The sequence below is a fragment of the Salvelinus alpinus genome, chromosome 12, assembly GCF_045679555.1.
Source record: "Salvelinus alpinus chromosome 12, SLU_Salpinus.1, whole genome shotgun sequence".
Taxonomy (NCBI): domain Eukaryota; kingdom Metazoa; phylum Chordata; class Actinopteri; order Salmoniformes; family Salmonidae; genus Salvelinus; species Salvelinus alpinus.
In genome coordinates this window covers 9,571,205-9,588,872 of record NC_092097.1, presented here as the reverse complement: position 1 = coordinate 9,588,872, position 17,668 = coordinate 9,571,205, and the positions used below count along the sequence as shown (strand labels likewise).

Sequence of the window (17,668 nt, the reverse complement as noted above, 5' to 3'; positions counted from 1 at the left end):
GTCTCATAGCAAAGGGTCTGAATACAGTAGTCCCTCCTTTAAAAGTTGTGTCATACTGCGGCATAACTTGCGTCCTGCCGCAGCACATCATTTAATTCTCAGGCATTTTTTCTATTATGGCAAATTATTGCTAGTTTTACCACCAGAGGGCATCTTTGAGAAGTATTTGATAGTATTCCGTATTGGCATTACCAGAGAATTTAAAACCTTTTTTGTAATAACATAGTATATGGGATTGATTTTAAGAAATTTGGATTAATTCATTTGATTAATATTATGGTGTTTCTATTCAGAGAAAAACAAAACCCTCAGGGTTTCTATGGCGCCGTACGTGACGTCGGGAGTAGGCTACAGGATCGGAGGATTCTACATTGTTTGCCTTCATTAGACAACTTTGTTACAATATTTCTGTAAATCAGTGATATTTATTCCCATAGTAATTCGTTATGGATCCATAACTAAATCTTCATTTTGAAAGAGTATTTTTTATCACTATTTTATGAACAAAATGTGTTTATTTGTTTATTAGGCTACTGTGCAGTCTGCAATACATACTGTAGTAAACATGGGAAAGTGCCTAATTCCTTACATAAGGCAGAGCAGGCCATGTCTGTACTACAGAATGCAGGGCATGCGAGAGACTGGTGTTATATAAATAAGGTATTTCTGTTTTTTATGTTTGATAAATGTGCAAAACTTTCTAAAAAGCTGTTTTCGCTTTGTCATTATGGGGTATTGTGTGTAGATAGATGAGGGGGAAAAATGACTTAATCAATTTTAGAAGGCTGTAACGTAACATGTGGGGAAAAAATCAAGGGGTCTGAATACTTTCCGAATGCACTGTACATACAGTATAGCCTACTCAGAGATTCCCTTATATGTCTACAGCACGGTTCCCCAAGTTTTTTTGGAAGTAAAATCACCAGGAATTGAGCTCAAAGTGATTTGAATTCAGGAAATCTGTTCCCAAGTATTCCCACGCATAGAAAATAAGCATATGGGATTGCATCCCTATGTAATCAAGGTTTGAAATGGTTCTGTTTTTCTCAAATACTGTATCTGTTTGGGATTCTTGCGGTCAATTTGCAGTGTAGTAATTATTTATAATTTATAATTACTTATATTTATAAGCCCCCCGACCATCCGCTCAAGGAAAAATCGTCCCACGGCTCAATATAATTGCGGTAGCCTGGTCTACAGTGTCCAAGAGAAGAAGCATGCCTCTACACTGTTCTGTAATCGGAAAATCCTGTTACACTAGACTAGGCAACACTTACACAGGGCAATTCACCTTACTCACATCCTTTCGTGGAGCTTGGCAGTGAGGACAAAAGAAGAGTGACATTGACACTTGGTCAAAGTATTATATTTAATCTCCTTAAACACCTTTCCCTACCTCCAGATACCTGAGCAGGCACAGCGTTTTAAAAACATTGTCATACATCAGCTTTCTTTGCCATTAGGTGCAACATATCCGGTTAGTGTTTGTCACAGCTACCAACACCAGGAAACCAAAATAAATGTGCTTACTGCCCATATATTACATAGCCACAATGTGTTACTAATCACAGAGAGGTATTCTGATACATTATATTTACAAAAGTATGTGGACACCCCTTCAAATTGGTGGATTCGACTGGTTCTGCCACATCCATGCAATCTCCATATACAAATATTGGCAGTAGAATGGCCTTACTGAAGAGCTCAGTGACTTTCAACGTGGTACCGTCATAGGATGCCACCTTTCCAACAAGTCAGTTGGTAAAATGTCTGCCCTGCTAGAGCTGCCCTGGTCAACTGTAAGTGCTGTTACTGTGAAGTGGAAACGTCTAGGAGCAACAACGGCTCGGCCGCGAAGTGGTAGGCCACACAAGCTCACATAACGGGACTTCTGAGTGCTGAAGTGTGTAGCGTGTAAAAAAATTGCCTGTCCTCGGTTGCAACACTGACTACCGAGTTCCAAACAGCCTCTGGAAGCAACGTCAGCACAATAACTGTTTGTCAGAAGCTAAATTAAATGGATTTCCATGGCCGAGCAGCCACACACAAGCTCAAGGCCACCATGTGCAATGCCATGCGATCATCAAGCTGTTCGAGAATAAAGATGACTAGTTCAACGGGAAAGTGAGCCTGTCAGGTAGCCAGTAGCCTTCATTCTTTCACAGAATCCAGCTAAGGTGATGCAAATGCAATTTTCCTGATTTTTGAAGGGATAAAAATTGGGTCAAAAACTTAAACATGAGACATGAGGTTTGGACCTTTACTTTTCTTAGAGAATTATCTACAAGATGCGTTTTTGATTGGACACCCTAGCAGAAGCTATTTGACTTCCACTGAGGATTTATATTACACATAGCCTTGCCTGTTGACTTTGATTAGACCAATGTCAAGCTGTTCAGATTCTATGTACTCCTTGTCCTGCGCTGAGAGTGGGTTGTTTGTCTGGGTAATCTATTTTTTGCCTCTTATCTGACTGTAGGCTTGATCACCAACAACGACGAGACGGCCTACAGGGAGGAGGTGAGGGCCCTCGGAGTGTGGTGTCAGGAAAATAACCTCATACTCAACGTCAACAAAACAAAGGAGATGATTGTGGACTTCAGGAAACAGCAGAGGGAGCACCCCCCTATCCACATCGACGGGTCAGTAGTGGAGAAGGTGGAAAGTTTTAAGTTCCTCGGTGTACACATCACGGACAAACTGAACTGGTCCACCCACACAGACAGCGTTGTGAAGAAGGCGCAGCAGCGCCTCTTCAACCTCAGGAGGCTGAAGAAATTCGGCTTGTCACCAAAAGCACTCACAAACTTCTACAGATGCACAATCGAGAGCATCCTGTCGGGCTGTATCACCGCCTGGTACGGCAACTGCTCCGCCCACAACCGTAAGGCTCTCCAGAGGGTAGTGAGGTCTGCAGAACGCATCACCAGGGGCAAACTACCTGCCCTCCAGGACACCTACACCACCCGATGTCACAGGAAGGCCATAAAGATCATCAAGGACAACAACCACCCAAGCCACTGCCTGTTCACCCCGCTATCATCCAGAAGGCGAGGTCAGTACAGGTGCATCAAAGCAGGGACCGAGAGACTGAAAAACAGCTTCTATCTCAAGGCCATCAGACTGTTAAACAGCCACCACTAACATTTAGCGGCCGCTGCCAACATACTGACTCAACTCCAGCCACTTTAAAAATGGGAATTGATGGAAATTATGTAAAAAATGTACCACTAGCCACTTTAAGCAATGCCACTTAATACAATGTTTACATACCCTACATTACCCATCTCATATGTATATATACTGTACTCTATATCATCTACTGCATCTTGCCATCTTTATGCAATACATGTACCACTAGCCACTTTAAACTATGCCACTTTATGTTTACATACCCTACAGTACTCATCTCATATGTATATACCGTACTCTATACCATCTACTGCATCTGCCATGCCGTTCTGTACCACCACTCATCCATATATCTTTATGTACATATTCTTTATCCCTTACACTTGTGTGTGTGTGTAAGGTAGTAGTGTGGAATTGTTAGGTTAGATTACTGTTGGTTATTACTGCATTGTCGGAACTAGAAGCACAAGCATTTCGCTACACTCGCATTAACATCTGCTAACCATGTGTATGTGACTAATAAAATTTGATTTGATTTGATTTTGATTTGATTTGACTGTGTCCCTGTAGCACAGACAATTACTGCTGCACAAGACACAATGGGCAGAATTCCATCTGCAGAGAGCTTATTCAGTTCTTATCCACACTAGCTATCTTTGTTTCCTATCATGTCCCCCTGTAATCTGAAGGTGTTCAGCCTGGTGCTGATATATGACTTGTCTCTCTCTCTCTATGCTCTATTTTAACAAACAACAGAATGGTAAATCTTAGTGATGGCAGTAGCGTTATAGGTTGGGGGGGGGGGGGGGGATTTTGATGAACCAGAATTGTTCACAACTGAAATTATGGGTGCAGTAGCTGGTCGTAGCTCGAAAGGGCTGGGTTTTGATGAATTAAACAAGTTGTGGGTGTGTCGAAGCTTGGCCCCCTCACTGGCCAATCAGAACGTGCTTCATGGCTAAATATGTAGTTGCTTCAAGTTGAGTATTTATTGTATTTTATGTATTGCTTTGTCATCAACTCCAATTCCAATGTTAGTCCATTTTAGCCTAGTTCATTAAATAGCCTGCCCCATATTTGCTAAATATGTTGAACGGATTTGCAGTACACATTGTTCTAATTGCATTGCGTCAATATTGAAATACATTGGCCAAGATATAATGCTATAGCCTATGTTCTGACAGAAATACTGTGTGCCTGAATTCAGAAACCTTCCATTTGCACACCATCTCGCTCACTGAAAATGGGCCAAAGTTGAAAGACCGAGAGAAAAAACGGAAATGTCTGACTGTTTTGCTAGTCATGATATTTGAATAAAGCATTGGTTATGGGTCTTTCCATAAACTAGGGTACCAGTCAGTGTTTCCTACACTGGACAACTTGTTACATCTGTTGATAAGTCATTGACAATAATCTGCCAATTTTTATCATGTTATTACATTAAGATATAAGGTCGGAATCATAGCTATATTCAATCAAATTCACGACTTCTAAAAACCTACAGTATGTTTAGCCCTTTATCATGTTTGACTTCTTGATGGATTTGTACAAAATCTTGTGACATAAAACGTTACATTTCTGTCCGTGCATTTATTGCAGTGTAAGTTGTCGTTTTATAAAATATTAAGCATGAATTAGTTAACTTGGTTCTTCAATTGTTATGCATAATACTGGATGCGCATTTGGGTTCCAGCTGTTTAATTACGGCGTGATACTTTCACACATCATCATCTGATCCAGGAAGGAATTTTCCGAATGACAGTCAAGTGACGAACAGCTGTTGTGAACAGCCCAAGTGCTGGGAAAAACTGTATTCCTATGAATTATTCTGGATATAATGACAAAAAAAATGACAGCCTAGTGGGCTTATTCACAATATGATCTGGTAATGAAATAACATGATAAATACATTTTTAAACAATACAAGAGGCTTGAAGTAGCTTACTTGAACTTCAATTTTGAGCTCAGAAATTCAAGTACTGGAAAATCTACATTTTCACAATTTGGTGCGTGAAAAGTCCTTGTACTTATTGTAGCCAATTTATAAGTTTATAATTGTCCGTGATAAAAATGTTAATCCGTTTTTGTGAAAGATGTGGCCACTCATTTGTTTCCCGCCACTACAATTGAAGGATGTTGCGGTAAAACCACGTGCTTATTATGACGACAACATCTAATGCTGGCTTCAACTTGGCTTTCCATACAAATCTTTCCATTCAAAATGGAACATGGTTTTTGGTCACTTTCTCATGATAAAAACAGCGATGGTGAGATTAATGCTACTGCTCTTAATATAGTTGGTTCAGAGTTTTAGTTTCCCGGCAGCTCCCCAAAATGTAGTTCTTTCAATTTTGGCCCTTTTTCAGGGGGCGAGATGGTGTGCAAATTGAGGATTTCTGTATTCAGGCACACAGTATTTCTATCAGAACATTAGCCAAGATGACGAAAGAGCTACTGTACAGCCAAGCTTTGTCAGCAGATGTTACAGTAACATCTTTATGCCCATCCCATCACCAGTGTGGGACATCACAGGACGTAAGACTCCGCTGTGGGACATCACAGGACATAAGACTCCAGTGTGGGCCATCACAGGACGTAAGACTCCGCTGTGGGACATCACAGGACATAAGACTCCAGTGTGGGACATCACAGGACATAAGACTCCAGTGTGGGACATCACAGGACGTAAGACTCCGCTGTGGGACATCACAGGACATAAGACTCCGCTGTGGGACATCACAGGACATAAGACTCCGCTGTGGGATATCACAGGACATAAGACTCCGCTGTGGGACATCACAGGACGTAAGACTCCGCTGTGGGACATCACAGGACGTAAGACTCCGCTGTGGGATATCACAGGACATAAGACTCCAGTGTGGGACATCACAGGACGTAAGACTCCACTGTGGGACATCACAAGACATACGACTCCAGTGTGGGACATCACAGGACATAAGACTCCGCTACATCACAGGACATAAGACTCCGCTGTGGGACATCACAGGACGTAAGACTCCGCTGTGGGATATCACAGGACATACGACTCCAGTGTGGGACATCACAGGACGTAAGACTCCGCTGTGGGACATCACAGGACATAAGACTCCGCTGTGGGACATCACAGGACATACGACTCCAGTGTGGGACATCACAGGACATAAGACTCCGCTGTGGGCCATCACAGGACATAAGACTCCAATGTGGGACATCACAGGACATAAGACTCCGCTGTGGGATATCACAGGACATACGACTCCAGTGTGGGACATCACAGGACGTAAGACTCCGCTGTGAGATATCACAGGACATAAGACTTCAGTGTGGGACATCACAGGACATAAGACTACAGTGTGGGACATCACAGGACGTAAGACTCCGCTGTGGGACATCACAGGACATAAGACTCCAGTGTGGGACATCACAGGACGTAAGACTCCAGTGTGGGACATCACAGGACGTAAGACTCCAGTGTGGGACATCACAGGACATAAGACTACAGTGTGGGACATCACAGGACGTAAGACTCCAATGTGGGATATCACAGGACATACGACTCCATTGTGGTTCCCTCTGCAAACCGGGAACCTATGCGACTCAGGACCCTGGGCAGTAATTTACTCCATATTTCCATATTTTCTTTGGCTTTGTTTTGAGCACCTTGAAGGGTTCCAATATAGATCATCATACAAATAGGCATGTTCAGCAGAAGTGAAAACATTGGGTGTTTTTGTTTACAGCAGTGTGATTGGTAGGAATGTGTGGTATCGTAGATACAGTACTTTGTTTTGTTGAGTCTCCTGCAAAATACTCAATCTCTACAAGTTAAAGTGCTGTTGTCCTTCCAGCACTGCAGTTGAAAGGAGTGAGTCATTTTGTAGTGTACCAACAAATTTGAGGTTGGGATAAGAATCAGCAATAACGGACCTCCTGAGTGGTGCAGTGGTCTAAGGCACTGCATCACAGTTGCTAGCTGTGCCACTAGAGATCCTGGTTCGAGTCCAGGTTCTGTCGCAGCCGGCCGCGACCGGGAGCCCCATGAGGCGGCGCACAACTGGCCCAGCGTCGTCCAGGTTAGGGGAGGGTTTGGCCGGCAGGGATGTTATTGTGCTCTAGTGACTCCTGTGGCGGGCTGGGTGCAATGCATGCTGACACGATCACCCAATGTATGGCGTTTCCTCCGACACATGGGTGCGGTTGGCTTCCGGGTAAAGCGGGCATTGTGTCAAGAAGCAGTGTGGGTTGTGTTTCGGAGGATTCACGGCTCTCGACCTTCGCCTCTCCTGAGGCCGTATGTGAGTTGCAGCGATGAGACAAGACTGTAACTACCAATTGTATACCATGAAATTGGGGGTAAAAAAAATTTTTTTTATAAAAAAATCAGCAATAACAAGAAGGTTACCCAGGGTAGGCTACTGTTATTGTTCACAACGTACTCCTCAATGCATTGATTCTATTATTCAGCCATGAGACCAGAATACTTTACTGATGGTTAAATTTGGGGGTTTGAGTGCTAACAGGAGGGTGGTATTGAGATCAGACGTGAGAAAAGTACAAGCTAATTGTGATATGACACAGATAACATGGGATTCAGAGAGTAACTGTGCATGTTGGGTTAGCCTACTGGATAACAATTTAATGTCACTACTAAGACAATGAAGCCAAACATACACTATATATACAAAAGTATGTGGACTCCCCTTCAAATTAGTTGATTCGGCTATTTCAGCCACACCCATTGCTAACAGGTGTATACAAGCGAGCACACAGCCATGCAATCTCCATAAATCTCTAAGATCTGTTCGTAGGGAGCTTCATGAAATGGGTTTCCATGGCCAAACAGCTGCACACAAGCCTAAGTTCACCATGCACAATGCCAAGCGTCGGCTGGAGAGGTGTAAAGCTCACCGCCATTTGACTCTGGAGCAGTGGAAACGCGTTTTCTGGAGTGATGCATCACGCTTCACCATCTGGCAGTCAGACGGACGAATCTAGGTTTGGCGGATGCCAGGAGAACGCTACCTGCCCCAATGCATAGTGCCAAATGTAAAGTTTGGTGGAGGAGGAATAATGGTCTGGGGGTGTTTTTCATGGTCCAGCCTAGGGCTGTGGCGGTCATGACATTTTGTCAGGCGGTGATTGTTAAGCAAATAACTGCCCCGTCTCATAGTAATTGACCGTTAATTAACATAAACACATTTAGCATCTCCTGGCTTCCACACAGCCTACAAGCCACTGATGCAGACCTTTGGAACATCTACATTTTAAAAAGTCTAATAAATCCATTTAATATAGCCTACACCATCACAATAAATCCATTATGAAATTTAGACAAGTCTTAAGAAACATGATATGAAGAAAATGTAGTCTAGTTCAGAAGAACAGAATAGCATACTCCTTGTTCTTATGTTAGGCCCTGATCTGGCTATGCCATATGGCTGAGGGCTACACTAGTTCATTTAGCAGACAAGATTTGCTTAGAATTCAGTGGCATTATTTTATATTATTTTATAGTATGAAGAATACAATTGAACATAGCTATATAAAACAGAAAGGATCTTTTCACCAAAATATTTCTGAGGGAGTGTGCACATACTTCTATTCTGTGTTGAGCGGTTAACAAAGAAACAGGTCTTCCTATATGCTTAAATTAGAGTTATATAGCCCAACGTTTGTATTTTTAATACATTCTAAGGCTGCATGATGCGACTCTAATGATGATTTGAAAAAAGTTGCATAAAAGGCATGAGCTCTGCTTTGTTTCTTGCGCAGGCTGTACCCACTTCATCAGTCTCTCATTCACAATTTCACAGGCACTTGATAATGCTTCAAATTTCCCGGCGGCATCCCGTTGTGTGGCCACAATGCCAGTGGCCGTTGTGCCCTTGGGCTGAATATAATACTTATTATTCCCTGCTCCCTGCTGCGTGCTCCGAACCACCTCTCACACATATGGCTCTCTCAGATAGCTCAATTCTTACTAGCCAATGCCCGTCACACGATCGGGTCCTTCTCACAGGCTACAAGTGAAAACACACACATCGGGGACGCAAGAGCACACGTCCTTATCCAATTCCGAGGCGCATATTGAAGATATTGGAAGAACTGTCCACATCTGCTTTTCGTCAGCCAACAAGTTGAGTAGGCCTAATGAACAGCATAAGCACTAGCATATCAACTTTTGTACTATGGGGGATAGTAGATTGACATAGGATGCCTATGTCAATCTACTATCCCCCATAGCACAAAAGTTGACCTATTCTAATCTGTGCGAGAAATAACTATTCCAAACATAGTTTGAGACAGTTGTGGGATGTGATAAATTCCAAATTAACACCACTAACATAAAAAAAAAAAATTATGCAATGAGGCTGACGACACAGATTAGAACGTTTAGCTTAACAATCTTGATAAACTATTAGTCTATTTCTTCACATAATCACAGCAAAGCGCACACGGCAGTAGGTTACAAGCGCGAATGTTCCAAAATGCAATCAATTAGCAGGAAAAAGTGACCGCAAATGTGATTTTGCATGTAATGCCTTAATTATAAATTTGCATTTTTATGAAGAAAATGATCTTCCCCAAACTTGAAACTCACGCGCTGCGTATGTATGCCAGTTAGGCTCGACACCAGTTGTAAAGCGTATTAATGTAATTAATTATAAGAAGTTATTTGGCCACTTTAGTTGTGACACAAACCTTATCAAAACATATAGGCCTGTGGGCTAGGCTACAGTTGAAGTCGGAAGTTCACATACACTTAGGTTAGAGTCATTAAAACTTGTTTTTCAACCACTCCACAAATTTATTTTTAACAAACTATAGTTTTGGCAAGTCGGTTAGGACATCTACTTTGTGCATGACATAAATCCTTTTTCCAACAATTGTTTACAGACAGCTTATTTGTCTCCTAGAGATGAACGTACTTTGGTGCGAAAAGTGCAAATCAATCCCAGAAAAACAGCAAAGGACCTTGTGAAGATGCTGGAGGAAACAGGTACAAACGTATCTATATTTACAGTAAAACGAGTCCTATATCGACATACCCTGAAAGGCCGCTCAGCAAGGAAGAAGCCACTGCTCCAAAACCTCCATAAAAAAGCCAGACTGTGGTTTGCAACTGCACATGGGGACAAAGATCGTACTTTTTGGAGAAATGTCCTGTGGTCTGATGAGACAAAAATAGAACTGTTTGGCCATAAGGACCATCGTTATGTCTGGAGGAAAAAGGGGGGGTCTTGCAAGCTGAAGAACACCATCCCAACCGTGAAGCACGGGGGTGGCAGCATCATGTTGTGGGGGTGCTTTGCTGCAGGAGGGACTGGTGCACTTCACAAAATAGATGGCATCATGAGAAGCAAAATTATGTGGATATATTGAAGCAACATCTCAAGACATCAGTCAGGAAGTTAAAGCTTGGTCGCAAATGGGTCTTACAAATGGACGATGACCCCAAGCATACTTCCAAAGTTGTGGCAAAATGGCTTAAGGACAACAAAGTCAAGGTATAGGAGTGGCCATCACAAAGCCCTAACCTCAATCCTATAGAAAATTTGTGGGCAAAACTGAAAAAGCGTGTGCGATTAAGGAGGCCTACAAACCTGACTCAGTTACACCAGCTCTGTCAGGAGGAATGGGCCAAAATTCAACCACCTTATTGTGGGAAGTTTGTGGAAGGCTACCCGAAACATTTGACCCAAGTTATACATTTTAAAGGCAATGCTACCAAATATTAATTGAGAGTATGTAAACTTCTGACCCACTGGGAATGTGATGAAAGAAATAAAAGCTGAAATAAATCATTCTCTCTACTATTATTCTGACATTTCACATTCTTAAAATAAAGTGGTGATCCTAACTCACCTAAAACAGGGAATTTTTACTCAGATTAAATATCAGGAATTGTGAAAAATGGTGTTTAAATGTATTTGGCTAAGGTGTATGTAAACTTCCGACTTCGACTGTACATGAGGTGTGCGACTATGATTTGAAAAAGGTCGCAAAAAAGGGATGCACAGTTTCTTGCCTTACTGCACACATGCTGGGCATCATTCAGTGATAGTGATAGGCTAATATTGTCACCCATCAGATTGTTCTTGATTTAATATTTTCTTTACATATACAATATATACAGTACCTATGGAAAGTATTCAGACCCCTTGACTTTTTCCACATTTTGTTACGTTACAGCCTTATTCTAAAATGTATTAAATAGATTTTTTTACTCATCAGTCTACACGCAATACCCCATAATGACATAGCAAAAAACGTTTTTTATACATTTTTGCTAATTTATAAAAAATAAACTGAAATATCACATTTACATTAGTATTCAGACCTTTTACTCAGTACTTTGTTGAATCACTTTTGGCAGCTATTACAGCATTGACTCTTCTTGGATATGATGCTACAAGCTTGGCACACCTGTATTTGGGTAGTTTCTCCCATTTTTCTCTGCAGATCCTCTCAAGCTCTGTCAGGTTGGATAGGGAGCATTGCTGCACAGCTATTTTCAGTTCTCTCCAGAGATGTTCGATCGGGTTCAAGTCCCTGCTCTGGCTGGGCCACTCAAGGACATTCAGAGACTTGTCCCGAAGCCACTCCTGTGTTGTCTTGGCTGTGTGCTTAGGTCGTTGTCCTTTTGGAAGGTGAAACTTCACCCCAGGCTGAGGTCCTGATTGCTCTGGAGCAGGTTTTCATCAAGGATCTCTCTGTACTTTGCTACATTCATCTTTGCCTCGGTCCCGACTAGTCTCCCAGTCCCTGTTGCTGAAAAACATCCCCACAGCATGATACTGCTACCACCCCTTGCTTCACCGTAGGGATGGTGCCAGGTTTTCTCCAGACATGACGCTTGGCATTCAGGCCAAAGAGTTCAATCTTGGTTTCATCTGACCAAATAATCTTGTTTCTCATGGTCTGAGATAGAGGTCGACCGCTTATGATTTTTTCAACGCCGATACCGATTATTGGAGGACCAAAAAAGGCCGATACCGATTAATCGGCCGATTTTTTTACATTGTTTTGTAATAATGACAATTACAACAATACTGAATGAACACTTATTTTAACTTAATATAATACATCAATAAAATCAATTTCGCCTCAAATAAATAATGAAACATGTTCAATTTGGTTTAAATAATGCAAAAACAAAGTGTTGGAGAAGAAAGTAAAAGTGCAATATGTGCTATGTAAAAAAGCTAACGTTTAAGGTCCTTGCTCAGAACATGAGAACATATGAAAGCTGGTGGTTGCTTTTAACATGAGTCTTCAATATTCCCAGGTAAGAAGTTTTAGGTTGTAGTTATTATAGGATTTATAGGACAATTTCTCTCTATACGATTTGTATTTCATATACCTTTGACTATTGGATGTTCTTATAGGAACTTTAGTATTGCCAGTATAACAGTATAGCTTCCGTCCCTCTCCTCGCCCCTACCTGGGCTCGAACCAGGAACACATCGACAACAGCCACCCTCGAAGCAGCGTTACCCATCGCTCCACACAGCAGAGCAAGGGAACAACCACTCCAAGTCTCAGAGCGAGTGACGTTTGAAACGCTATTAGCGCGCACCCCGCTAACTAGCTAGCCATTTCACATCGGTTACACCAGCCTAATCTCGGGAGTTGATAGGCTTGAAGTCATAAACAGCGCAATGCTTGAAGCACAGCAACGAGCTGCTGGCAAAACGCACGAAAGTGCTGTTTGAATGAATGCTTACGAGCCTGCTGGTGCCTACCATCGCTCAGTCAGACTGCTCTATCAAATATCAAATCATAGACTTAATTATAACATAATAACACACAGAAATAAGAGCCTTAGGTCATTAATATGGTCGAATCCGGAAACTATCATCTCGAAAACAAGACGTTTTCAGTGAAATACGGAACCGTTCCGTATTTTATCTAACGGGTGGCATCCATAAGTCTAAATATTCCTGTTACATTGCACAACCTTCAATGTTATGTCATAATTACTTAAAATTCTGGCAAATTAGGCGGCCCAAACTGTTGCATATACACTAACTCTGCGTGCAATGAACGCAAGAGAAGTGACACAATTTCATCTGGTTAATATTGCCTGCTAACCTGGATTCCTTTTAGCAAAATATGCAGGTTTAAAAATATATACTTCTGTGTATTGATTTTAAGAAAGGCATTGATGTTTATGGTTAGGTACACATTGGAGCAAGACAGTCCTTTTTCGTGAATACGCACCGCATCGATTATATGCAACGCAGGTCACGCTAGATAAACTAGTAATATCATCAACCATGTGTAGTTAACTAGTGATTATGATTGATTGATTGTTTTTTATAAGATAAGTTTAATGCTAGCTAGCAACTTCCCTTGGCTTCTTACTGCATTCGCGTAACAGGCAGGCTCCTCGTGGACTGCAATGTAATCAGGTGGTTAGAGCGTTGGACTAGTAACTGAAAGGTTGCAAGATTGAATCCCCGAGCTGACAAGGTAAAAATCAGTCATTCTGCCCCTGAACAAGGCAGTTAACCCACCGTTCCTAGGCTGTCATTGAAAATAAGAATGTGTTCTTAACTGACTTGTCTAGTTAAATAAATGATAAGTAATGGTGTAAAAAAATGATAATAATCGGCCAAATCGGTGTCCAAAAATACCGATTTCCGATTGTTATGAAAACTTGAAATAGGCCCTAATTAATCGGCCATTCCGATTAATCGGTCGACCTCTAGTCTAAGAGTCTTTAGGTGCCTTTTGGCAAACTTCAAGTGTGCTGTCATGTGCCTTTTACTGAGGAGTTGCTTCCGTCTGGCCACTCTACCATAAAAGCCTGATTGGTGGAGTGCTGCAGAGATGGTTGTCCTTCTGGAAGGTTCTCCTATCTCCACAGGTTCTTCTGGAAGGTTCTCCTATCACTAGAGCTCTGTCAGAGTGACCATCGGGTTGTTGGTCACCTGACCAATGCCATTTCCCCCCGATTGCTCAGTTTGGCCGGGTGGCCAGCTCTAGGAAGAGTCTTGGTGGTTCCAAACTTCTTCCATTTAAGAATGGTGGATGCCACTGTGTTCTTGGGGACCTTCAATGCTGCAGAAATGTTTTGGTACCCTTCCCCAGATTTGTGCATTGACACAGTCCTGTCTCGGAGTTCTATGGACAATTCCTTCGACCTCATGGCTTGGTTTTTGCTCTGACATACACTGTCAACTGTGAGACCTTATATAGACAGGTGTGTGCCTTTCCAAATCATGTCCAATCAATTGAATGTACCACAGGTGGACTCCAATCAAGTTGTAGAAGTATCTCAAGGACTATAAATGGAAACAGGATGCACCTGAGCTCAATTTCCAGTCTCATAGCAAAGTGTATGAATACTTATGTAAATGAGGTATTTCTGTTTTTATTTTGAATAAAATTGCTAAACTTTCTAAAAACATGAGATTGATGAGGGGGAAAAACTATTTCGTTTGGGGTAAGTTTCTCAAAAACAAGTGAAATCCGAAAAAAGAAGTGTCTGGACCTTTCTATAACATGCCATTTACATCAAAAATAGAGATTTGGCTGTAAAAAATAAAAAAAATTCATTAAGCTACCCCAGTATCCCCTTAACCACTTTGCTTTGAAAAAGAGGGCCTTTCAACACAAATGTTTTGAAACCTTTGATTGATTAGAATACTTGATTGGTTAGAAATGCAGCCTTCTGCCTGTCCTGTAGACTGTATGGAAGACAGCACAGAAGAAACAGTAAGGATACATTGATCAGCACCAGGTACACAAATTAGAAGAGAGCTCTGAACTCATTCCGTGACCATGAGAAAAACGCTATGCGCTAAGCTACTAGGGTGTCTTGGAAGAGTTTTAGTAGTAGTGTAGGGTCTTGGAGACATTGTAGAGCAACTGCAAACTGAGATTCAGGAGAGGCGGGAGTACCTTGATTTCTTAATGGCAGTCACTGCATTTTTAGGTTGACAACAAATTTGCAGGTGAGGTGAAAAAGACTGAAAATACTATCAATTTGCTTTTATACGTTTAAATTTTTTACAACCAGGACAGGATGAGAGAGGAGGTTAGACAAATGAGACAGCAACATAGAAGACTAAGAGACAGCAACAGAAGAGGGCAGACAAGAAAGACAGCAACAGATGACACAGAGAAAGTGATGGAGAGAGACAGAGGAGGGGTGAGCACAGAGTAGACTGTATCACTTAACGCCACTCTATGGACTCTAATTATTGCATGGTGTGTGTTGTTGTGTTCGTGTGTGAGAGAGAGGGTGAGGACATTCTGTGGGATTCTTTAATCAGTTTGGCTCATTAGACAGGTCAGAGTCGGTTTTAAGTTGTTAAGTGGTATGGAGGTTTTTGGCAATACATTTTAGATGCACTGAATGTGTTCCAGAGTAGAGTGTTCCAGAGTATAGAGACCCACAATAGCTACTGTAATTTATTAGTGGCAGCGTATGCTGTGGTAGGTGGGAAGGTGCAAGTTTGCAAGTTACCTGAAAAATATCTCATCTCTCAATGTTTTAATCTCTCAATGTTATTCACAAAGTGCACCAAATTCATGCATTTAGCTATTGAAATTCCTTCTTTTTTTGCCAGGGGAGGATGCCCCCGGAGCCCCCTACTGGCTTTGGGTTAAGCCCTCAATGTCTTAAAATCCTAGCAACTACCCTGCTGTCAATCTGTAAAATTCCTGACAAATCCCTGTCAAAATCACTCTCCAGCATACCTGTTCAATACGGGTTGTGTAATAAAGCTGTGTAATAATAGGAATGTCGCTACCTGTTCTGAACAAAATATTGACTGACTTGATGACTCATCCATGTTCATTTTTACCTAAGCAGATGCATGGTAGAATTCAGAACCACATTGATGAATGTATGGACTTGATTGAAATATCTGCTTGATCGAAAGCTCTATTGCACGAGGATAATTGCTTTTGGTTCCCTGCTACACGAATTATGTTATTTCTGCAGCGTTGGCAGAGAAAGCTCAGCATCAGAAGAGTCGACCACACAGCAGTTTACGTAAATAAAACAAATGTGCACGCTGCTGATTAGCACCCTACCCGTGGCAAGAGACCAGGTGGTGATGGATTTGCGATGCTTGTTTGGTGTATGACAATTCAACCCATTACGCTACCACATCAAAACTGCGGGAAATTCTAATAGAAAGAGTTTGAAGCACTCAGCCTAGAAACAGAGCTCAACAAGGAACGTACATTGGCTATCCGTCCATCCGGACAAACAAAGGATTAAGAATAAACGGCAACCCTTACCTAGTAAGAGCAGTTTTACCTCCCTTGCTGCCTTCTCTCCATCCTCGCGGAGATTTTTATCAATCATCTTTGATCTCTCCACGGCAGCTTTATCTTCGGCACTTAATGTACAGCCCATGTTTCCAAAAGCACGCGCGCACTGACGGCCGGCGCAAGGATTCTTGAACGATTTCGTCTTGACTTCTGTTTGATATGCCTACACAAGAGAAACGGTTATCCAAAATACTTGCCGGCCCGTTCAAGAGACGTGATTGTGCGAATTTGCTATACTAAATAGAGGATGTCTCGTTTTATGGTACGCATAAAATGTCCAGAAAAAAAGTCTGTCCTCGGCTGCGTTATTCTGAGTGATGTAAACTAACGTTCCATCAATATATCCTGTCGGTCGCAGAGCAATCTTCTTGGAGGTCAAAGAATGCCGCAGAAAGTTGCAGTCAAATCTCGAGTGGATAAGCGAATTGGTTATGTAGTGTTGACCGTTTATAAACAATATGATCAATTCTGACAGCCGCACCGATACAATCAATCTTATTCCTCGTTCCTACGTTTCTTCCGACCAAGTGAAGGTAAGGTGGAATCCAATCACATGGACGAGCGACTGCGCTCCCAGACTCAACGGCGCAGTCAAGTAAACATAGCTATCCAGTGGAAATCTGGAGAAACTGCTGGTGCACTTCAGCTGCCAACCTGCCGCCTGCTTTCTAAGGAGATTTGTTGGCTCCCTTTCTGCTCCCAGTTGATATGTGACGTCGTAGATCTTTCACAATTCTTATTGTCTAACCACCCGTTGTGAAGTTTTAAGCAGAAATGCAATAGGCCTACTGTATTTAAATGTCCAACGCATCCGTTTTTATCTCAATATCAAATCATTTCTGGGTTGTTTTCAATGAAAATTGTCAAAAAGAAACCAAAATAGCTTCTTAGAAGGGCAATTTATCAAGCAAGAATTTAGCTAGGACTGTCTGGGTGTGGTCTGAGTGGGGAAGGGCGAACTGAAAAATAGCTGTTATTGGCAGAGAGGTTTAGAACACGTTATTTTTGGTCTATGAACTAAATTATGAACTAAATGACTGTTTAATAGGTCAGATTATCTAGGAATCCATGTTTTTCTCTCTCCAGATAACTAAGAAATGTGTGCATATATGTAAATGAACATGGGATGTGATGACAATAAAACATGTGCACTAGCTATAGACTGCACTAAAAATAGACATGGATCTATCTCACTTTACATTAAGTGATGTATGCTAGTTACATAGGCATTATAGAGTGTAAC

At 41.8% G+C, this 17,668-nt stretch overlaps 1 protein-coding gene across 1 annotated transcript in view; it reads right to left on the bottom strand.

The window, feature by feature from the left end:
• The window catches only part of LOC139535475 (guanine nucleotide-binding protein G(i) subunit alpha-2-like), a 150,795-nt gene extending 133,421 nt beyond the window's left edge, over window positions 1–17,374 (bottom strand). Inside the window, exon 1 of the mRNA XM_071334903.1 lies at window positions 16,393–17,374. Within this exon, the coding sequence (XP_071191004.1) occupies window positions 16,393–16,510 (118 nt within the window). The 5' untranslated portion in view covers window positions 16,511–17,374. The remainder of the gene's footprint in view (window positions 1–16,392) is intronic.
• Window positions 17,375–17,668: the final 294 nt, after the last annotated feature.